The 23491-nt window shown below is 41.7% G+C and overlaps 1 protein-coding gene across 5 annotated transcripts in view; it reads left to right on the top strand.

Annotated features, from left to right (window-relative positions):
* Positions 1–6455: 6455 nt before the first annotated feature.
* The window catches only part of pde1ca (phosphodiesterase 1C, calmodulin-dependent a), a 113021-nt gene continuing 95985 nt past the window's right edge, over positions 6456–23491 (top strand). For all 5 annotated transcript variants that reach the window (XM_042299015.1, XM_042299016.1, XM_042299014.1 and 2 more), the window contains exons 1-2: positions 6456–7114; positions 10163–10189. In XM_042299015.1, coding sequence (XP_042154949.1) covers positions 6984–7114; positions 10163–10189 — 158 coding nt within the window. In that variant the 5' untranslated portion in view covers positions 6456–6983. The remainder of the gene's footprint in view (positions 7115–10162; positions 10190–23491) is intronic.

Raw genomic sequence — 23491 nt, 5'->3', positions numbered from 1 at the left:
GTAGGCCAGTTGAGAACAAGATCTCATTTAGAACTGCGACCTGGCCAAGATAAAGCAAAGCAGTGTGACATAAACAACAACACAGAGTTACACATAAACAAACATACAGTCAATAACACAATAGAAAATAAAAATAGAAAAATCTATGTACAGTGTGTGTAAAGAGTAGGAGAGTAGGGAGGTAGGCAATAAATAGGCCACAGAGGCAAAATAATTACAATTTAGCATTAATACTGGAGTGATAGATGTGCAGATGATGATGTGCAAGTAGAGATACTGGGGTGCAAAGGAGAAAGAGGGTAAGTAATAATATGGGGATGAGGTAGTTGGGTGTGCTATTTAGAGATTGGCTGTGTACAGGTGCAGTGATCGGTAAGCTGCTCTGACAGCTGATGCTTAAAGTTAAAGCTGATGCTTAAAGAAATCTAGCTCTCTGACCAAGGCCCTTCTCCCCTGATTGCTCAGTTTAGCCAGGACGAGCCAACTATAGGAAGAGTCTTGGTTTTTGCTAACTTCTTCCATTTAAGAATGATGGAGGCCACTGTGTTATTAGGGACCGTCAATGCTGCAGAAATGTTTTGGTACCCTTCCCCAGATCTTTGCCTACATACAATCCTGTCTCAGAGCTCCACGGACAATTCCTTGACTTCATGGCTTGTTTTTTTTTTATCTGACATGCACTGTCAACTGTAGAACCTTATATAGACAGGTGTGTGCCTTTCCAAATCAGGTCCAATCAATTGAATTTACCACAGGTGGTATCCAATCAGGGTGTAGAAACAGGATGCACCTGAACTTAATTTCGAGTCTCATAGCAAAGGGTCTGAATACTTATGTAAATAAGGTATTTATGTTTTTATTTGTAATATATTTTTAGATTTCTAAAAACCTGTTTTTGCTTTGTCCTTATGGGGTATTGTGTGTTGATTGATGAGGGAAAAAACAGTTTTAATCCATTTTAGAATAAGGCTGTAACGTAACAACATTTGGAAAAAGTCAATGGGTCTTAATACTTTCCGAATGTACTGTATATGTTTTTTAAATGTCAAATGCCTAAGTATTTCTTTTCGGAGCACTTTCGATTGGAGGACCATCTATTGAGTGAACATATAGTTAATCTGAAACATTCTATATGAGAGTTTAAAAACAACATATTTTGTATTTTGTTTTGTCGTATTAAATCAGCAAGGGATTCCTGCATAGCTTCGTATTACAATCTGACTGTAGCTCTGACACAGCCCAATCAACAGTCGGGGCAATAGCATACATAATAGTATCATCCGCAAATCTATTCAGTCAAAAGAAATTGACAGATTGACCAATGGTGTTTGTATAAATAGTGAAGAGAACATAACCCTGCAGTACACATTTATGTCCTGTACTTCAAGAAATTCAGACTTAAACCCCATCAATCAGGGTGGCTTGAGTTCTGTCACTAAGATAATCATCAAACCATGAACAGGCATCAGAGCTCATGCCTGTCGAGGACAACTTATTCAGTAAAATAGATCATCAACTGTATCAAAGGCTTTTGACAGGTCCACAGACAAAGCATCGACAAGATCAAGGGGTTGCTGTCATAGTGTTATACCCAGGTCTAAACCCTGATTGGTTTACATTCACCATACGTTCAACATTCCTCAGATAATAAAGAGCAAAGTTGTACATTAACCAAGGATTCAACAATCTTAAGAAGGAAGGAAATGGGGCGCTAATTATGAAGAGCTGATTTCCATACTTTTTGTATATTTCCTGATAACAATGTTAAAATCAAAAGTATGGGTTATTGAGCCAAAAATGATGAGCACTGCACACTTAAGCAGAACAGGGTCCATTTAGTCGGCCCCTGTGGATTTCTTGTTGTCTATTGCTAGCAAAGCATCCAGGACATCTTTTTCTGTAAATAGCCTAAAAATCAAAAAAATCAAAAAAGCTTTGACTATCCTTCCTCTGATCATTTAGCAAGTTTCCCCTACAGTATCGGCATCCATCCCAATATCATTGCGAATAGGCTCAGAAGTTCTTTCAAAGAGATAGCCGGCTGAAATAGAATTGTGATTAAATGCATCGATGAAAGAATTTTTCTTCGTAATGAGGTCGGTGTCTAAATGATTTTGTTGTGGCAGAAAGGAGGAAGTAGAACCCTTCAGGGATTTGACAGTTTTCCAGAATTTAGCCGGGTTCCGATTACAATCCAGAAGTGCAGTTACATAATAATCAGATTTAGGCTTTCTGATTTGTCTTACACAATAATTCTTCAGTTGCATAAAACCTTTTAAGTCCGGGACTAATCCTGTGTTCCTGTCCTTGACCCAAGCATCATCTCTTTTATGGATTACTTCTGAGAATTATTTTGTGTACTAGGCATTCGATCTACCTGATTGATTATCCACAATAATATCTTAATCCAGTTCAGGGATAGCTGAAATTACAGTCAAGGTAACTAAAATAAAAATCATAGAAAAAAGCCTGTTCACTGAAGTGTTTTTTTTTTTAAGTTCCTCTTTGTGATGACACGAGGCTTCGATTTTTATATGTTAACATCTTTAACACAGACAACTGGGCAATGGTCACTAATGTATTGGGTGAAGACACCAGTGGAAACATATTACTCTGGTGTATTCAGTCAAATAAGACCAATCAGAGTTGACTTTGAAGGATCTTTACCGTTGGGCTATGTACAGATGTCTTTTAGATTGTCTGAAGCCTGCATTTCCCAATCATGTTTGATGTCACCCAGGATAATCACTTCTGATTTAGTGAAAGAAGACAGTAACCTAGTTAACTCCTCGAGTGCCCCAAAGGTTAGGTGAGGCAGGATGGTAGACCCTATAACAGTTATGGATAGATTTCCCCTCAGACAAAGGCTTAAAGACAGTAACTCACATTTTTTGGCAAAGATTTTAGTAAAGAGAAGTATCAAAGTAAATGTAATTGTAAAAATATACTTAAGTATAAAAAGTAAAAGTAAATGGATAAATCATTTCAAATTCCTTATATTAAGCAAACCAGATGGCACAATTGTATTTAATTTGTTTTATCTTCGGATAGCCAGGGGCACACTCCAACACTCAGACATAATTGACAAACAAAGCATTTGTGTTTAGTGAGTCCGCCAGATCCGATGCAGTAGGGATGACCAGGGATGTTCTCTTTAAGTGTGTGAATTAGAAAATGTTCCTGTCCTGCTAAGCGTTAAAAATATATTGAGTACATTTGGGTGTCAGGGAAAATGTATGGAATAGAAAGTACCTTTTTTTTCATCGGGGATTTAGTGGAGTAAAAGTATAAGTTGTCAAACATATAAGCAGATACCCCCCCAAAAAACAACTTAAGTAGTACTTTAAAGTATTTTACATAAGTACTTTACAACAATGCCGCTAACTTTTTGTCTACCTTGTTGAGAAAGTGGTCAACATTTCAGTTTATAAAAAGTTACAGAAAATATTGTTTGATGCGGTTACTAAACAGCTGCAGCGTTGGATCGGTATCAGATAATTCTGTTCCTATATCAGATTTGAAAAGCAGAGAAGTAGAGAAAGATTTTTAATGAGCTCTAACTTTTTGTCTAAGCTAATTTGTGTCAAAAAGTTGCATTGTTGCAGTAACAGTAAATGGAATGTCAGAAGTGAGGATGTCACAATGGGACCTTTAGAGTGCTGAGGAAATCCCATGAAAGTGGATGAAGATGTACAAAAAAATGACTTAAAGCTTAATAATTTAAAAAGTATAACAGATATCAAAAGTTACATACAAGCACAGTGTTCCTGACTGCTCTGCACATTTTAAAGTTTGACTGACATTTCTAGCTTAAGCGGTTTAAGGGGAGTAGCGTTCCAAAGAAGAAGACGAAGAAGAAGTATGTTGAAGATTTAAAGTGGGGACGCTCGCAAACCCCATTAAGAACACATCCATGTAGCCCAGAGAGAGGGCTCGTGCACATTAACAACACATCCATGTAGCCCAGAGAGAGGGCACGTGCACATTAACAACACATCCATGTAGCCCAGAGAGGGCTTGTGCACATTAACAACACATCCATGTAGCCCAGAGAGAGGGCACGTGCACATTAACAACACATCCATGTAGCCCAGAGTGAGGGCAAGTGCACATTAACAACACATCCATGTAGCCCAGAGAGAGGGCAAGTGCACATTAACAACACATCCATGTAGCCCAGAGAGAGGGCACATACACATTTAGAGCCCTAAGGGTGCTGGAGCACTTGCCCCTTTGCCCTCCTATGAAAAAAGGGTATTTTACTGGCCCCACCATAGGTCAGTGTACCACATGGGGATGTGTGTAACTCACTCCTCAGCCACTTGCATCTCTGAAAAGCTAGCTCAGTAAGAGCTGAATCAGGAATGTGTGTTTACATATTGTGTGTGTGTACACATTTAGGATATGTGATGGGCCTGAAGTGAAATCATCCAGATGCTTGCTCTCTCTCTCTCTCTTTCTGCCTCTCTCTCTCTCTCTCTCTCTCTCTCTCTTTCTGCCTCTCTCTCTCTCTCTCTCTCTCTCTCTTTCTGCCTCTCTCTCTCTCTCTTTCTGCTTCTCTGTCTCTCTCTCTCTCTCTCTCTCTTTCTGCCTCTCTCTCTCTCTCTTTCTCTTTCTGCTTCTCTCTCTCTCTCTCTTTCTGCTTCTCTCTCTCTCTCTCTCTTTCTGCTTCTGTCTCTCTCTCTCTCTCTCTCTCTCTCTCTCTTTCTGCCTCTCTCTCTCTCTCTCTCTTTCTGCTTCTCTCTCTCTCTCTCTCTCTTTCTGCTCTCTCTCTCTCTCTCTCTCTTTCTGCCTCTCTCTCTCTCTCTCTCTCTTTCTGCCTCTCTCTCTTTCTGCCTCTCTTTCTGGACTATGTCCAAATACTGCATTTTCCCTGCCTAGTGCACAGTAATGTGACGTGCTTTGATTCCTGTTACTATGATAAGACCTTCCAATTTCCTGTAGGGGCCGAATCATAACAAACAACGGCTACACTAACTACCCCATTCTCGGAAATAAGGGAAGGCCTAATGGCACTTTATTGGTTATTTTTATTCCCCCTCCCTCACAATCATTGCAATTAGATAATAACAGCAATATCTGATGCTATTAAACAAACATCCACCAGCGTCTCTGTATCGTAGGATCCAAGGGTTGCGTCCCAAACGGCACCCTATTCCCTATGTAGTGCACTTCCTTTGACCAAGGCCCTATCCATATTGCTCTGGTCAAAAGTAGTGTACTGTAAAGGGAATAGGGTGCCATTTGGGAGGCGACCCATTGTGGATTATGTTTTCCTTCTGGAAATTTCAGAGCGTGTTATCATTCTCATTGTTTGGGCAGACATGCTTGATGAGCACCGTCATTACCTATGTTGATGAGGGCAATGAGATGTGATTTCCCCATGTCATATTGAGACAGACAGATTTGGGGGCTGCATACAGAATGACACCATATCTCCTACATAGTGCACTACTTGACCAGAGTATATTACAATATAGGGAATAGGGTGCCATTCCCTATAGTTTGAGCCCCAGTACTGAGTTTGGGCCCCAGGACTGAGTTTGGGCCCCAGGACTGAGTTTGGGCCCCAGGACTGAGTTTGGGCCCCAGGACTGAGTTTGGGCCCCAGTACTGAGTTTGAGCCCCAGGACTGAGTTTGAGCCCCAGGACTGAGTTTGAGCCCCAGGACTGAGTTTGGGCCCCAGGACTGAGTTTGAGCCCCAGGACTGAGTTTGAGGAACCCTGATCTAATCTATCGCTGAACATTTAAGGGAATAAAGAAAAAGATAGACAGACAGGCAAAGAGAGAGGGGTAGGAAGGGAGAGAGGAATATAGAGCGACGGAGGGAGAGGAAAGAAGGGAGAGGGGAATAGAGAGAGGGAGAGAAAAGAGAGAGGGGGTATAGAGAACGAGAATGAGAACGAGAGGGGATGAGAAAAAAGAGAGGGAGAGAAAGAGAAAAATATGCTGTTAGGAGTGCAGTTCATTCAGCCCCTCCTATTCACACACTGAAGCACTTCCAATCATTACACAGCTATCCTCTTTCTCAGTGTCTCTCTCTCTCTCTCTCTCTCTCTCTCTTGCTCTCTCTCTCTCTCTCTCTCTCTCTCTCTCTCTCTCTCTCTCTCTCTCTCTCTCTCTCTCTCTTTTGCTCTCTCTCACACTCACTCAATATTTATCTGCACACACTAACACACTTGCATATACTCACTTTCTCTTATTCCCGGTCATTGCTTCTCTTGACATCAACGTGAGCCTGTCCTCTCTATCGCTCTCTCTCTCTCGCGCGCTCTCTCGCGCGCTCTCTCTCCCCTCTCCTCCTCTCCCTCTCCTCCTCTCCCTCTCTCGGCCCCGTCCCCCTCTCTGGGCTTACGGCAGGGCAGATATGAATGATAGTCATAGCGGTAGTGTTAGCGATGGAAGCGGCTGCTCTCTGATACTTTGCGCGACGACAGCAGCAGCCCGGTAATCCTCCCCCTCCGCTCTCTCCTCCCCCTCTCCCCTCCATGGGGCGGAGTGTGTTTGTGGACCCCCCCGCCTTCACCCTTCCGCCTCCTGAGTTGCACGCGCTCAGTGAGCACCTGAGAGGAGAGGAGCTGCTGGTGACGAAACCAGAGCACACACAGATCACAGCCAGGGGGCCCCTGACGCAGCTCCACCACTAGCCCCAGCTCCCCTGATGCAGCTTCACCACTAGCCCCAGCTCCCCTGACGCAGCTGCACTGCTAGCCCTAGCTATCCTCAACAGGACCTGATACAGAACAGGACAGGAGGATGAGGAGGGAAGAGAAGGATGAGGAACAGACTCCAGCTGTCACGCTGCTGACAGAGATGGGATAGGGATCTGTATAGACAGAGGATTAAGGAACGGGGATAGCGAGATAGAGGACCACTCTGAAGCAGCACAACGCTCTGAATAAACTTCCACTTTTCCATCCTCTGATTGCGCTGCTGAAGTGGGCTGGCTCTGCGGACTTTAGACTTTAGACTTTAGACTTTCATGTCCTTTCGCCTGGTTAATATCTTAGACATGGAATCACCAACCAAGGAGATAGAGGATTTTGAGAGTAACTCTCTGAAGTTTCTGCAGCCAGACCAGATTGAGAAGATATGGCTGAGGCTGAGAGGACTGTGAGTAACCTTTTCTGTTTTTATTATTCTCACTGTTTGCCATTGTGTTAATGATTTGTCAGTGTTTATGTCTCTGCATACTTGTGTTTTAGTGTTTTGAGTTTGCTTGACTTTGAGTGTACTGCAGCCTAGATGACCAATCCTGTCAATTTGGTAATTTTTTGGTGGGGCTCATTTTCAAACACATTGAAAGTTAATTAAGAGTTAATGGTTGTAATGCCTTTAAAACCTCTGTGAAAGTTCCGTGGAGAACATGTTTACAGAGGAATGTGTAATCAATACCACTCATGCAGCATCAGCCTATTTTTTCATTTGATGGTTTCAACAAAATTCATTATGTTTTGATGCTCGTTGTGCAATTTTTTTTTTTTGCATTTGAGTTTATTATGAATTTGAAAGCTCTTGATGACCAGAAAATGTATAGGAATGACAGATGTTTTTTTTTTTTTTTTTTTTACATTACTCTACACAGGCTTTGCGCTTCTGTTTTTCTATACATATTATCAGAGGATATATTTTATAAGGATTTGCCTTATCGAATGAGCCAGAAGTAAAGTACATGCGTAATCAGGTTAATGTAGCAGAAAGGAGCAAACATCCAGGGACCCAGTGGCTACAGAATACAACCAGGCAGTCAACACTGACACACAGGCAGCCAGGCAGTCAACACTGACACACAGGCAGCCAGGCAGTCAACACAATTACACACAGCTAACGGTTAGCCACTCATGATTACTAATTGGCTGTCTGCGTTTTTCTGACCGTTTTCCCCTCTACATCGAAGCTTCACATAGATAGAGATAAAGAGGGGGAAAGATGTTACATTTTAGGATGAAGAAAAGGGATGAGGAAGGTGTTTGCACCCCAATGACCTAGAAATAACCCCCGAAGACACACATTTGATCCCCGCACACACGTGTTTGTGCATAGTGTACGGATAGGTTTGTGCTTGTGTGTGTACATTTCCAATGTTCAGTATATGAACTCAAGTCAGTAGAAACGAACACATTGTTGTCTGCCCCTGTGTGTCATCAGAGGGTATGGATGGTCTCAGCTCTGATCCTGTCGCTCAGGCTGCCGTCCCTGATGTCCATCAGTGTTGCCTAATCTTCTGTCATTATGAGTGACAACATCACCCCAGTAGACCCTCAATATAGAATTACGAGATCAGGGGCTGTACGTTTTAAGCGTCTCAGAGTAGGAGTGCTGATTTAGGATCAGTTTAGCCTTTTAGAACAAGATTACAAGACCTGATCCTAGATCAGCACTGCTCCTCTGAGATGCGTGATGCCTACGGCCCCAGCCCTGACCCTAGACCATAGATATACTATACTAGAAACCTCTCCATCATAAACAGACAATTTGCCCAGGCAACAACCATTTGTCCTGGTCCTAATCTCAGGGACCATCTGTCTCATCTTGTCTGGTCATCATTCCTCACAGATGACATTGATTGACTGTTACAACGTCAACATGAGCCTGTCCTCTCTCTCTCTCTCTTTCTCTCTCACTCTTTCTCTCTATATATATATATTTATATATCTCTCTCTATTTATATCTCTCTTTCTATCTCTCTTGATCTATCTCTCTCAATATCTCTCTCACTCTCTCTCACACACACAAAAGGCAGGCGATCAGGAAGAGAAGGGGAATGTGGTTTAATGTCTATACGCCCTATAAACCCTCTCTCTCATTGCTTTTACTGTGGCTTTACGGTGCCCTGGATAGCGTTTTGGGAGATGAGTCTAACTGGTGACTGACCACAGACTTACAGACATTGAAGTTGAGGCCTAATTCCTCTGTAATTTGCCTTAGGAGAGTTGTATGAATTTCACCACAATCCAGGTGGGTTCATATATGAACGGTTGAGGGTTAAAATGTGTTGTGGTTATGTGTGTATGGAGGAAAAGATAATTGTATGGTGATTGAACCCTTCCTAGCATATTAATAGTAATGCCAACAAACCTTCATATGTTGGCACCACGAGGTCACAGGCCTGCAGTCAGCTGCACACCGAAGAGCCAGGGGTCTATGGGGCTAAGAACAGACAAACTGATCAGCTGAACATGACCCAGGCCAGATCATGTAACCCGGGTGTCTGGACCATAGAATACATTCTGTGTCTGTGGTCTGTGTTTAGTTTTTTGGTCATTGTATCCATGATCTTATCTGTCCCATACACTTCCTGACTGTGACTGAGAGAGAACAGAGATATAAAAAAGAGAGAGGGAGAGATAAACAGAATGAGAGAGAGGACTGTTGATAATACTCCCCTGAGAATTGTTCACCGTGTGTTTAGGTATAGACCATGTCAAAGAACAGAAACTTGCATTTGATATTTTTTTCTGTTTTCTCATTTCCTTTCCATCATTTTTTCAGTTTTCTTTCCTTATATGGTCTTATCAAACGTCTGAATTTGCTAATAGAGAATCTGTCACCCGACTGTCACCCTTTCAAGTGTCGGAGTGCTTGTGCAAAAACGATCCATTCAACAATAATTCTTTATCAACCAAATCACTTTCTGAACTGCACATTTGCCTGTCTCTAGGAATGTGGATGATAATCAGTCCCAAAGTGAAGCCAACAACACTGTTGACTGTCTGGCATGCAGGATGGTGTTGCCTTTAGATTAAAGGGATCATCCGCTATAAATGTACCAAATGCACTTAGACCAACATCATCTCGATACGGACTGAGTCTATAGAGGTTAAAATAGGATGAAAACCCAGAGGACATAGGCCGCGTCCCAAACGGTACCCTATTTCCTAATATGGTGCACTACTGTTGACCAGATCTCTTTGGGCTCTGGTCAAAATGAGTGTACTATAAAGCGAATAACATGCGATTTCACACATCCATAATCTTTTTCAAGTTCATTCCAAGCATGTAGATTAATGATGTAATGTATGACGTCAGTGCTCTACCTACGGTATAGAATTACAATGACATGGATCCATACATTGGATGGATTGATTCTTCTGGAAATTGCAATAGAACATGGAGAATGATGCCATGAACATTAATGGTGTACTTGTTTTTCTTACACAGAAGGAAATACAAGAAGACGTCACAAAGGTAAGCCTCAGACCAGGACTGGATCAGTTACTGGTTACCTACAAGTTGGACCCAGCTTCAAATAAACACTCCCATAAGCATGCATACTACACTTGTCATCTCCACAACTATGAAAAATAATAAAAAGCCCCCCAAAATCCCATTCACGTCTATTATTCCATTTCTACATGATTTTTGTATTACATGTGGTATTGTAGTATATCCTCCGACTCAGTGAAACCCATTATTATTGTACAGGTCTGAGAAAGCTGTGTGTGGTCTGGGAAAGCTGTGTGTGTGTGTGTGTGTGTGTGTGTGTGTGTGTGTGTGTGTGTGTGTGTGTGTGTGTGTGTGTGTAATTAATGATGTCATCGGGAAGCTTATATCTGGCTGCTATTCAACTTTCATCCCTCTTGAACTATTGTCTCTTGCTCTCTTCTCTCTCGTCTATCTTGTCTCTCTCTCTCTCTCTTGTTCCTCTTTCTCTTTTGTCACCCTCTCTTGTCTCTCTGTCTTTTCTCTCTCTCTCTCCTGTCTCTCTCTTGTCTCTCTCTCTCTCTCTCTCTCCTGTCTCTCTCTTGTCTCTCTCTCTCTTGTCTCTCTCTCTCTCCTGTCTCTCTCTCTTGTCTCTCTCTCTATTGTCTATCTTGTCTCTTCTCTCTCTTGTCTCTTTCTCTCTTGTCACTCTTGTCTCTCTTGTCCCTCTCTTGTCTCTCTTGTCTCTCTCTTGTCTCTCTCGTCTCTCTCTCTCTTGTCTCTATTGTTTCTCTTGTCTCTCTCTCTCTTGTCTCTCTTGTTTCTCTTGTCTCTCTCTTGTCTCTCTCGTCTCTCGTCTCTCTCTCTCTTGTCTCTATTGTTTCTCTTGTCTCTCTCTTGTCTCTCTTGTTTCTCTTGTCTCTCTCTCTCTTGTCACTCTTGTCTCTCTTGTCCCTCTCTTGTCTCTCTTGTCTCTCTCTTGTCTCTCTCGTCTCTCTCTCTCTTGTCTCGATTGTTTCTCTTGTCTCTCTCTCTCTTGTCTCTCTTGTTTCTCTTGTCTCTCTCTTGTCTCTCTCGTCTCTCGTCTCTCTCTCTCTTGTCTCTATTGTTTCTCTTGTCTCTCTCTTGTCTCTCTTGTTTCTCTTGTCTCTCTTGCATCTCTTGTCTCTCTTGTCTCGCTCTTGTCTCTTTCTTGTCTCTCTTGTCTCTTTCTTGTCTCTCTTGTCTCTCTCTTGTCTCTCTTGTATCTTGTATCTGTTGTCTCTCTCTTGTCTCTCTTGTCTCTCTTGTATCTCTTGTCTCTTTCTTGTCTCTCTTGTCTCTTTCTTGTCTCTCTCTTGTCTCTTTCTTGTCTCTCTCTTGTCTCTCTCTTGTCTCTTTCTTGTCTCTCTCTTGTCTCTTTCTTGTCTCTCTCTTGTCTCTCTTGTCTCTCTTGTATCTCTTGTCTCTTTCTTGTCTCTCTTGTCTCTTTCTTGTCTCTCTTGTCTCTTTCTTGTCTATCTTGTCTCTTTCTTGTCTCTCTTGTCTCTCTCTTGTCTCTCTTGTATCTCTTGTATCTGTTGTCTCTCTCTTGTCTCTCTTGTCTCTCTTGTATCTCTTGTCTCTTTCTTGTCTCTCTTGTCTCTTTCTTGTCTATCTTGTCTCTTTCTTGTCTCTCTTGTCTCTCTCTTGTATCTCTTGTCTCTCTTGTCTCTCTTGTATCTCTTGTCTCTCTTGTCTCGCTCTTGTCTCTTTCTTGTCTCTCTTGTCTCTTTCTTGTCTCTCTTGTCTCTCTCTTGTCTCTCTTGTCTCTCTCTTGTCTCTCTCTTGTCTCTCTTGTCTCTCTTGTATCTCTTGTCTCTTTCTTGTCTCTCTTGTCTCTTTCTTGTCTCTCTTGTCTCTTTCTTGTCTATCTTGTCTCTTTCTTGTCTCTCTTGTCTCTTTCTTGTATCTCTTGTCTCTCTCTTGTCTCTCTTGTATCTCTTGTCTCTCTCTCTTGTCTCTTTCTTGTCTCTCTTGTCTCTCTTGTCTCTCTCTTGTCTCTCTTGTCTCTCTTGTATCTCTTGTCTCTTTCTTGTCTCTCTTGTCTCTTTCTTGTCTATCTTGTCTCTTTCTTGTCTCTCTTGTCTCTTTCTTGTATCTCTTGTCTCTCTCTCTTGTCTCTTTCTTGTATCTCTTGTCTCTTTCTTGTCTCTCTTGTCTCTTTCTTGTCTATCTTGTCTCTTTCTTGTCTCTCTTGTCTCTTTCTTGTATCTCTTGTCTCTCTCTTGTCTCTCTTGTATCTCTTGTCTCTCTCTCTTGTCTCTTTCTTGTATCTCTTGTCTCTCTCTTGTCTCTCTTGTATCTCTTGTCTCTCTCTCTTGTCTCTTTCTTGTCTCTCTTGTCTCTCTTGTCTCTCTCTTGTCTCTCTTGTCTCTCTTGTATCTCTTGTCTCTTTCTTGTCTCTCTTGTCTCTTTCTTGTCTATCTTGTCTCTTTCTTGTCTCTCTTGTCTCTTTCTTGTATCTCTTGTCTCTCTCTTGTCTCTCTTGTATCTCTTGTCTCTCTCTCTTGTCTCTTTCTTGTCTCTCTTGTCTCTTTCTTGTCTCTCTTGTCTCTTTCTTGTCTCTCTTGTCTCTTTCTTGTATCTCTTGTCTCTCTCTTGTCTCTCTTGTATCCCTTGTCTCTCTCTCTTGTCTCTTTCTTGTCTCTCTTGTCTCTCTCTTGTCTCTCATGTCTCTTTTGTATATCTTGTCTCTTTTGTCTATCTCTCTCTTGTCACTTTGTCTCTCTCATCTCTCTCTTGTGTCTCCATTATCTCTCTCTCTCGTCTGTCTCTCTTGTCTCTCTTTCTCTTGTCTCTCTCTCTCTTGTCTCTCTTGTCTCTCTTGTCTCTCTCTCTCATCTCTCTTGTCTGTCTCTTGTCTCTCCTGTCTCTCTTCTCTCTTTCTTTCTCTCTCTCTCTTTTTCTCTATTTTCTCTCTCTCTTGTCTCTCTCTCTCTTCTCTCTCTTGTTTCTCTTTCTCATATACACACACACGTTTGTTTTACTATCCTTGTGGGGAACAAACAATTGATTCCCATTCAAAATCCTGTTTTCGCTATACCCCAACCCTAACCCTAACCCTAACCTAACCTCTAACCTTAAACCTAACCCCTAACCCTAATTCTAACCATAACCCTAATTGTAACCCTAACCCTAAACCTAACCCCTAAGCCCAAAATAGCCTTTTTCTTTGTGGGGACCCAGGAAAATGTTTTACTATCCTTGTAAGGACTTCTGCCCCCCCTGTCCACTCACACACACACACAAACCAAGCTTGTACAATATTGGGAAGGAAGACAGCCAAAACTATCCCTGATACAGCCCAGAGACCAAACAAACCTAACAGAGGAAGTGCATTGACCACATGTCTGTCCAGCTCTGCCAGAGGTCTGACAGTGGAACATAAACACCATGTAGCTTTCTCATCCTCAGTGGATATCTTTGTTTCTCTCTGTCTCTCTGCCTGCTTGGTGTTTTTGTTGTTTTTCTGTTTGTTTGTTCTTAGTACCATAGACCCCTGGCTCTTAGGTTTGTATAGTAAGGTCACTAAGGTTTGTTAGCGTTACAATTAACATGCTAGGAATGGTTCAATCACCATACAATTACATTTTCCTCCATTGTAAAACCTAGCTGTACTACTTATTTATGTGAGGGTGAGGGGGATTTATAGCATTTAGAACAATATTATTTGTATCTCTGAAATGAAACCATCATGAAAAACACACTAATCTCTTCCATCATTTCTTGACACAATATAAGCTAATTTACTAGCATTTCTGAAAGTGGATAGATAAGGTTTTAGAATGAAACTTCAACTGTTAACAAATTGTTTAAAAAAAACGATATATATAAAAAAACTATATATATAAAAAAACTATATATATAAAAAAACTATATATAGTTGTTGCAAAAGTATTCACCCCTTTTGTTTAGTGAAACCTAAATTAGTTCAGGAGTAAAAGTTGGCTTAACAATTCAAATAATAAGTTACATGATTTTTAAATGACTACCCCTTCCTCCGTCCCCCATAGATAAAACATCTGTAAGGTCCCTCAGTCAAGTATTGAATTTCAAGCAGATTCAAATACAAAGACCTGGGAGCTTTTCAACGCCTCATAAAGAAGGGCAGTGATTGGTAGATGAGTAACATTAACAAATCAGACATTGCATATCTCTTTAAGCTTGGTCAAGTTAATAACTATGCTGTGGAGGATGTATTAAACCACCCAGACACAACAAAGATACAGTCGTCCTTCTGAACTGAGCTGTAGGACAGGAAGGAAACTGCTCAGGGATGTTACCATGAGGCCATTGGTCATTTTAAAACAGCTACAGAGATCAATGGCTGTGATGTTAGAAAACTGAGGATGGGATCAACAACATTGAAGTTACTCCACAATAATGACCTAAATGACAGAGTGAAAAGAAGGATACAAATATACATAATCAAAATATTTCAAAACATGTATCCTGTTTGCAACAAGGCACTAAAGTAATACTGCAAGAAAAACACGGCAAAGGAATAAACATGTTGGTCTAAATGCAAAGCCTTATGTACAACACATCACTCAATAACTGCCTCCGTATTGTCAAGCATGCTGGTGGCTGCATCATGGTGTGGGTATGCTTGACATAAGAAAAGATGGGGGAGATTTTCAGGATAATAAGAAACAAGATGGAGCTAAACATAGGCAATCTCCTAGAAGAAAACCTGCTTCAGTCTGCTTTACATCAGACACCGTGATTCACTTTTCAGAAGGACAATAACGTACAACACAAGGCCAAATCTAAGCTGGAGTTGCTTACCAAGAATTCAGGGAATGTTCCCGAGTGGCCAAGTTCGTTTTGACTTAAATATGCCTGAAAATGTATGGCAAGACTTGAACATTTCTGTCTGGCCATGATCCCCTACACCTTGACAAGGCTTGAACAATTTTAAAAAGAATAAATGGGCAAATATTGTACAATCCAGGTGTGCAATGCTCTTATAGCCTTAACCAAAGAAGACTCACATCTGTAATCTCTGCTAAATGTGTTTCAAACATTTATTGACTCAGTTAGGTGAATATTTATCTAATCAAGGTATATTAGTGTTTGAATACTTACAATACCCACTGTAGATAGACTGTGGTTTAATGTCAGTGTCTCTATCAGTCGGCACTTGGCTGTTTCATTATACACAATAAGCACCATAAATAGGGTCGCTCACACTTTCTCTCTCACATTCAGTGTCACTCTTCACATTCCTCCTGTGCCCAAACACTCCGGAAGAGGTGCCAGAAGATAACTAGAATGAGAAGCTAAACTTGTCTATCAACACTGAATACTTTCTGTGACTCTGTGATTCAGTTAAAACAGAAACAGTTGACTAAGGCTACAGAAAACCCTGCTTGCACCTTGGCCATATGCATCATCACCCTAATGACATTACACCTTCTCCAGATGAGATAGTATTTAGGTAAAACTATGATGAGTCACTCTTTGTGGAGGCTATTTTGTTTGATTAAACTCTGGGCGTGCCACAATGACGAGCCACAAGGCCGTTACAGAACTTTATTTCAACCTGGGAAGAGAGGCAGAAACGTAGCGAGAATCAGAGCATCTGTCATTTAATGGCTGGGTGTGAGAGAGAGATAGCGAGGGAGAGGATATTTGCCAACAGGGGTAATCAGGACTGTCTGTCTGGCATTGCTGGAGTTTCAATGAATTTCAATGTCTTTTATGACTGTGGTAGATTTTTCATTAGTTTCTGTGGTAATTAAAAGTCGAACTGCTCTCCAAAACTAGCCTAAAGCAATGTAAGTAATCATTGCATATTCCCCAAAATGAGAATTAACAGCTTAGACGTCCTTTAGCAGAATGTGATGCATGACGAAGACAAGAATATTACAAGGGAGGGATGCCGCCATTTCTAAACTCCAGTTCTCAAACTTAAAAACAACACATAATGGCTGTCTATAGTCTGTGATATGTTGTTAAATGCCATCAATGCAACATATGTTCAATACTAAAGCAATCTTATTTCTATTACGTCATTGACTTGTGTCTAAAAAACAAATGCGTTTGTAATGACATATTTCGTGCCAAACTCTTCAACTGCAGTATTAGAACACCAGTATGGTAGTATTTCCTTTGTGACTAACACAAAGTTTGAATTATAATGTGACATTTGAGTGTGTGTGTGTGTGTGGGGAGGACCTCCTATGTGACATTTTTTTTTTGGGGGGGGGACGGGGCTAATAGTTAAGACATGTAATTTAATGGTAAACATGAATGACCTTTTACTGTGGCATGAACGCAGTCATCTGATTGTCCGACAAATCACTTTAAAAAGGCTACCTGCGCAAGTTCGTCCACATCCAAACTGTGTACACGCCATTTGATGAATGGACAGACAACGGTTACAAAACACTGAAAAGTCACACTCTGCAATTGTCATTGGGCCTACACTTGTAGCCTAAATTAATTGATGCCTCTTACTAACAAATTGACCTTTTGTGAAAAAAGAAAGGTAAAGTAATACCAGACTGTCCCGGGATGACAAGTGCAGCCACGTGGGATTTGTTTTTTAAACCATGACAGAGAGTTGGGGCTGTTTGTTTAATTTGAAATAAGCTTATATTTTCAATTTTATCACTGTATAAGTACAAAATTGGTTAAATTAGTACTATTTAGACACCCCCAAAGTATGGCTTTTGTTGAGTTTAGCGGGGCTCATATCTCTCATTCTCCTCCCCTTTTCCCCACGTAATTCACACTCTGGACCAACACATGAGTCATCCATGGTTTCCATCAGCAGAATGAAACTCCACAGAGTGACTTCACATCACAGAAGGACTTAAGCTTTGGGTCTTCAAAGACAGGCATTTCAGACAGTCACTCCTCTGATATGTCATGGGACAACAACTAACAACTACACAAGTGACATGCTGAGAGTTACCTGACATGAGCTTTGTCTGTTTTAGCTATGTGTGTGTGTGTGTGTGGATGTGTGTGTGTGTGTTCCATGTGGCTTCGGCTCCCTGACTGCGTATGTGGTTTGACGTGAGATGGAGGGGGCTACTAAGAACAGCAGCCATCACAGCTGTTCCCCATCACATCAGTGCTCTGAGCAATGTTCACAACTATCAGCCAGCATCACTATCAACCATCAGCCAGCATCTCCTCCTGCATCAGCTTCCAGTTACAGATACAAACCAACAGCTCACTACCTTTCTGGGGCTCTGAAACTCAGACCCAAACAGAATACCATTTGATAGATATTCTATTCAGCCCTGGTCTCAAAATCTGCAGTGGTGTACTTCAAAGTATAGCAGGCTTCTCTCCCAGTCCCCTATCGACCTGGGTCGATCGGTCCAGCTTCTGTCTTCAGGCAGCTTTTCAGGTATGGACTCCATCTCTTGATTGCATTATCACTTAGCCATTGATTGGCCCAGGCGTCTGCAGTGCAAACTAAAAACTCGAACCTATAATTCCATGTTGTTAGGTCTCATTTTCTCCTGGGAATCAGTGTCTTTCTTGAGACTGACCAGGCACAGAGCGTGGCTTTTATTTCAGCCGGCTGATTTAATGATTTGGATCCACTGCTTTGTCATTACGCTCAGTGATGAGGTAGTACCAGAAACACTTGCTGAACTATTATCATAGTTAGTTCCTCAGTCCCTTTGGGGAGAACGTTCTACTCTCTTTGTCATGATAGAGGACAGACATTTGTTGGATCAGTTCTTTTTGTCCAATGTGCCTTTTTGGTGGTGCCTTGTGAGGGTGGTGTTTGTTACCCCAAAGCCTCTACGGGGACTGGAGTTCTAATGCAATGTCTTCGTCCATCTCTGACATTGTCGGACAAACAAAGCATTGGTGTATTAAGAATGGCTGGCTTGAAGTCAAGCAGGTGCACTGTGTGAAGAGGTGTGGGTTAAAGTGACTGAAATACCTCAGACAGATAGAAGACATCAATTCAACAGACATTCCAACTGAGTTCAAATGTCTGTGAAGCTATACTTATGTAGTGTGTAACAGCTATTGCTGACGCCATGTACTTTGTGTAGTGTGTAGCAGATATTGCTGAAGCTCTCACTCAGTCGATTGCTGTATGACCTAAACTCATATCTGCCCGTTAGCAATGTGAACACGTATGTGGTGTTGGATGTAATAGGCGTCAGTGTGGCCTTCCTTCCTGATGATCTAATTCAAACACACTGCCCAGTTGGAATCAGCTTAAATCTCAGGCCATTCCAGACTCCCCGTATCCTGCCGTAGTCGATCCGATCTGTTTTCTCACACCTGCTGGTGTATTCAAACAAACACACACACACACACACACACACACACACACACACACACACACACACACACACACACACACACACACACACACACACACACACACACACACACACACACAAACACACACACACAATGAGCAGAAGCGCCATCCAGGTGCTTTTGTTTTTCTATCCTCGTCAGAATTTTGTATATGTTTTTGTTACAAATTAATTTGGAATGCTCCTCAGCCTGTGGCCTTCTAGCTGAAATGTTTCCCGTTTATGCATTTCATGGTTTGTGATGTAGCACACGCGTTTGCTCATTTCATGGTTTGTGATGTAGCACACGCGTTTGCTCATTTCATGGTTTGTGATGTAGCACACGCGTTTGCTCATTTCATGGTTTGTGATGTAGCACACGCGTTTGCTCATTTCATGGTTTGTGATGTAGCACAGCGTTTGCTAATTTCATGGTTTGTGATGTAGCACACAAGTTGATCTGTTAATCTCATTTTCCTGTAGTCAATTTAACAACTTTCTTGTTTTACGTCAAATCTTTCAACATTTCACTGCATCTCTTTTCTGAATGACTGAAAAATATTCACATTCACCTGACTACTTTTTCTCTCACAGTATTGTGCCTCCCTCATATTGATTACATTTAAAATATACAGTACCAGTCAACAGTTTGGACACACCTACACATTCCAGGGTTTTTCTTTATTTTTTACTATTTTCTACCTTGTAGAAAAGTTGTGAGGTCATCAAAACTATGAAATAACACATATGGAATCATGTAGTAACCAAAAATTGTTAAACAAATCATATATTTATTTTTGAGATTCTTCAAAGTAGCACCCTTTGTCTTGATGACAGCTTTGCACACACTTGGCATTCTCTCAACCAGCTTCATGAGGTAGTCACCTGGAAAGAATTTCAATTAACAGGTGTGCCTTGTTAAAAAGAATTTATTAGAAGAATTAGTAGAATTTATTTTCTTCTTAATGCGTTTGGACAATCAGTTGTGTTGTGACAAGGTAGGGTTGGTACAGAAGATAGCTCTATTTGGTAAAAGACCAAGTCAATATTATGGCAAGAACAGCTCAAATAAGCAAAGAGAAATGACAGTCCATCTTTACTTTAAGACATGAAGGTCAGTCAATGCAGAAAATTCCAAGAACTTAGAAAGTTTCTTCAAGTGCAGTCGCAAAAACCATTAAGCACTATGATGAAACTGGTTCTCATAAGGACCACCGCAGGAAAGGAAGACCCAGAGTTACCTCTGCTGCAGAGGATAAGTTCATTAGAGTTAAATGCACCTCAGATTGCAGCCCAAATAAGAGGAGGAGACTGCGTGAATCAGACCTTCATGGTAAAATTGCTGCTACTAAAGGACACCAATAATAAAAAGAGACTTGCTTGGGCCAAGACACACGAGTAATGGACATTAGACCAGTGGAAATCTGTCCTTTGGTCTGATGAGTCCAAATTTGACATTTTGGGTTCCAACCGCCGTGTCTTTGTGAGTAGCAGAGTAGGTGAACGGATGATCTCCGCATGTGTGGTTCTCACCGCAAAGCATGGAAGAGGGATGGTGTGGGGGTGCTTTGCTGGTGACACTGTCAGTGATTTATTTAGAATTCCAGGCACACTTAATCATTATGGCTACCATAGTATTCTGCAGCGATACATTTGGTTGTCATTGAACAATGTCTGTCATTGAACAACCTCATACCATGATTAGATGGGGAAAAACACACTTTCATAAGCTCTTTAAACAATAAAAGCCAACATTTGCCAACATTTCTGAAAATGGATATATAGTGTTTTGGGATTAAACTATTCATGTATTGTTTGACATTATTGTTGCCCGGTGTTCAGAGAGCAAGCCAGATTGGAAGGAAAGATTTTCAGAGCATGCATAGACCTTAAATTGATGGATAGAAGCTGCCCTCGCTCTCCACCCCTCCATCCATCCCACCCTCTACTCAACCAAAAAGCTGAGAGGAAAGTGAAAGCAAAGGGCCTCTGGATAAGCCTCCCATCTACAGGGGCCAGGGGAGATTAAAGGGTTCCGTAATTGTGTGTGTGTGTTTGCGTGTGCGTGTGTGTGTGTGTGTGTGTGTGTGTGTGTGTGTGTGTGTGTGTGTGTGTGTGTGTGTGTGTGCAAGTGTGTGTGGGTGTGTGTGTGTGTGTGTGCGTGTGTGTGTGTTGTGTGTGTGTGTGATGGACTTTGGATTGGTTTTGTGTGTGTCTATAATGGCAAGGTGAAGATGTGAGTCTCTATGCCCTCATCTCTCCTCCTCCCTCCTTCCCCCTTTCCCTTCCTTTCTTCTCCCCAGTAAGATGGAGGGGACTGAAATTAGTTGTGGTTTATCTCTGAGTGCAGGGTGGAGTGAGGGCTGTCGCCTGAACTTCCTGAGGTGCTTTTAGGGAACAAACGAGCAGTGTGGTGTGTGTGTGTGTGTGTGTGTGTGTGTGTGTGTGTTTAGTGTGACTGTCTTTGTAGCTCAAGCGTTCAGTTCACGTTTGCCCTCTGATAACCATCCTTACATAAATAGTTGCTCGCTGCAAAAATGTCAGAACCTCAAGGAAATAAATAAACTGTTCTTCCCTCTAAGCAATGTGTAATTTATTTCCACTTAATTTATGTCTGCCATAACTCAATAGTTATTCACTGTAATCTACGGTTGGTTGGAGTCTGACAGGCTATTGAGGGTGACTATTGAGGGTGACTATTGAGGGTGACTATTGAGGGTGACTATTGAGGGTGACTTGCAGAAACACTGTGCCGAGGGGGAAGGGAAAGAGAATGGCATGGGGAGTAAAGGGGGACACTTGGTTTGCTGTCTCAAATGGCACCCTATTCCCTATATAGTGCACTACTTTTGACCAGTGCCCTAAGTCTCTGGTCCAAAAGTTGTGCACGATATAGGGAATAGGGTGCCATTTGAGACGCAACTTGGTTGATAGAGTTGTGATGGTAAGTCTGGAGCCTTGAGAGGCTTGACACATCACAGCGTAGCTGTCGGTTAATCAACAGTAACATATCACTCCCCACTTCATTCCATCACCCCTGAAGGGAGTGCTTGTAAAATACTTTTGATTAAAAGTCAAAGTTTATTGAAGGTCTTGCTACTCGGGGGCTCGCATTTTGTTTGGGGCGCAAATAGAAAGATTGATCACGGATCGTAGGCTGTTTTTAGGAAGGAAGGAAATGGATGGCTGATGTTTAAATTGTATCCCCCTCCCCATCCATCCATCTGTGAATTACCCCCTCACTCCCCACCTCCAAGAGAGGTAGTTGGATGGTGGTGGTTCGTGGTCTGCACTGTTGAGAAGGACCAGTTCTTACAAATCTGTAAACACATAGGAGTCCATGGCTTCATCATAGTAGCCTGACCACTCACACTAAATTCTCCCGCTGTCGTTCACTACATACTTTAGTCTGAGACTGCCCTCCTTGAAGTCCCTTCACGTTTGGTGATGGGTCAGGGAGGTACTCAGACTTATTGAGGAGAAGAAACTAACGCCCGTGAGCGTGGCGGAAACAACTAATTGACCAACGTCGGTTCAATTACTGGAATTCCATTTAGTTTGTTTTCTCAAATCATTCATGGGAAATATCAACTCAGGAACTATGTTGTTTGGGGGGGATGCTGTGATTTTGTGATGTTGTTTTGTTGACACATCACAGCGTAGCTGTCGGTTAACAAACAGTAACATATCACTCCCCACTTCATTCCATCACCCCTGAAGGGAGTGATTTTGTGATGTTGTTTGGAGGTGGGGGGTGGGGGGGTTCCCCATGCTGCAGATGGCTATATATCGGTCCACTAATGCAGGACTGGAAAACATTTCATTTTTTATTTATTTTTTGAAATATAATATATATATATATATATAAATGATTATGATTTTTTTATGATGATTTTTCAGGGGGTGCTACTTCCTACGGCTATGTGTGGGACGCTGGGCTGAAGGGAGCTGTAGTGTTCATTAAGCAAATATTCAACCTAGTTCAGTGCAGAAATGTGGTAATTAACTACAATGACCATAATCTATTGCACCTGTTTTTTTCCAGCTCAGGCAGAGATAGATTCCCTTTTACTCCTGCTACGTTAGGTTAGATACACACAGACCGCATGAGAGAGGAATGTACACAACACAATGATGAGAGAGAGGGAGAGAGACAGTTCGTGAAAGTATGCCTTGTCTACTTTGAAGAACTAGTAAAATGATTTTGTCAACTCTGCAGCTAGTCTAGCTAAATAGGATGATTAAAGACAGAACAGTATGAAGTGTACAGAGATAACATTGTCTGGCTGTTTGACTGCTACTTACTGAACAGAGATGAGATGATGACTTTAAGGAATGAAAAATAATAAAGAAATCAAATAAAAAGTAATATACACAACTGAAATATGGTATTATTTCATAGTAATTTGATGCCAATGTGGACCTGACATTAACAATGGAATATTTTCAATGCTTTGTTCATTATGTTGCGCTTCAAAGTAATTTTTATGTCATTGTCAAAAGTAGTGAACTTTAGGCAATAGGGTACCATTTGGGATGCACACTATTTCTTCCCTTTGGCCTCTTCTGTTGTGTTGTGTCTCTGGTTCTTTCTTCTTTCGATGAGAGCCTCAGCTCTCTCAACCCCATCGCTCCCCATTTTGAAAGTGACTGTTTGAAATAGAAACGTAACCTTTGGATGACTCCAAATATTATCACTGAGAGAGGAGACCAAATGTAAACAGGCTTCTGTGTGTGTGTGTGTGTGTGTGTGTGTGTCCGTATGTCCTTGCGTGTGTAAACATATGCATGCTTGCGTGGGTGCGCATGCTTGTGACCATTAGTCAGTAGAGGCCCATAAAAGCACAGCTGTGATGGATTTGGCCGTAGCTTCGTAGCTGAGTGATCATATACAATCAGGCCACATCAAGGGCCCCAGCCTTGGGAGCCAAGCTGCCGACCCAGCCAAGGGAACAACTTATATTTATGGGATTACTTTGGCCAGAGTGCCCGGGCCCCTTAATATCTGTCTTAGCCAGCGATGGCAGGCGACTGTCTGTCG

This window comes from Oncorhynchus tshawytscha, linkage group LG16 (assembly GCF_018296145.1).
Source record: "Oncorhynchus tshawytscha isolate Ot180627B linkage group LG16, Otsh_v2.0, whole genome shotgun sequence".
In the NCBI taxonomy this organism is placed as follows: domain Eukaryota; kingdom Metazoa; phylum Chordata; class Actinopteri; order Salmoniformes; family Salmonidae; genus Oncorhynchus; species Oncorhynchus tshawytscha.
Note: the sequence above shows the minus strand (reverse complement) of the source record. Positions and strands in the feature narration are given on the sequence as shown.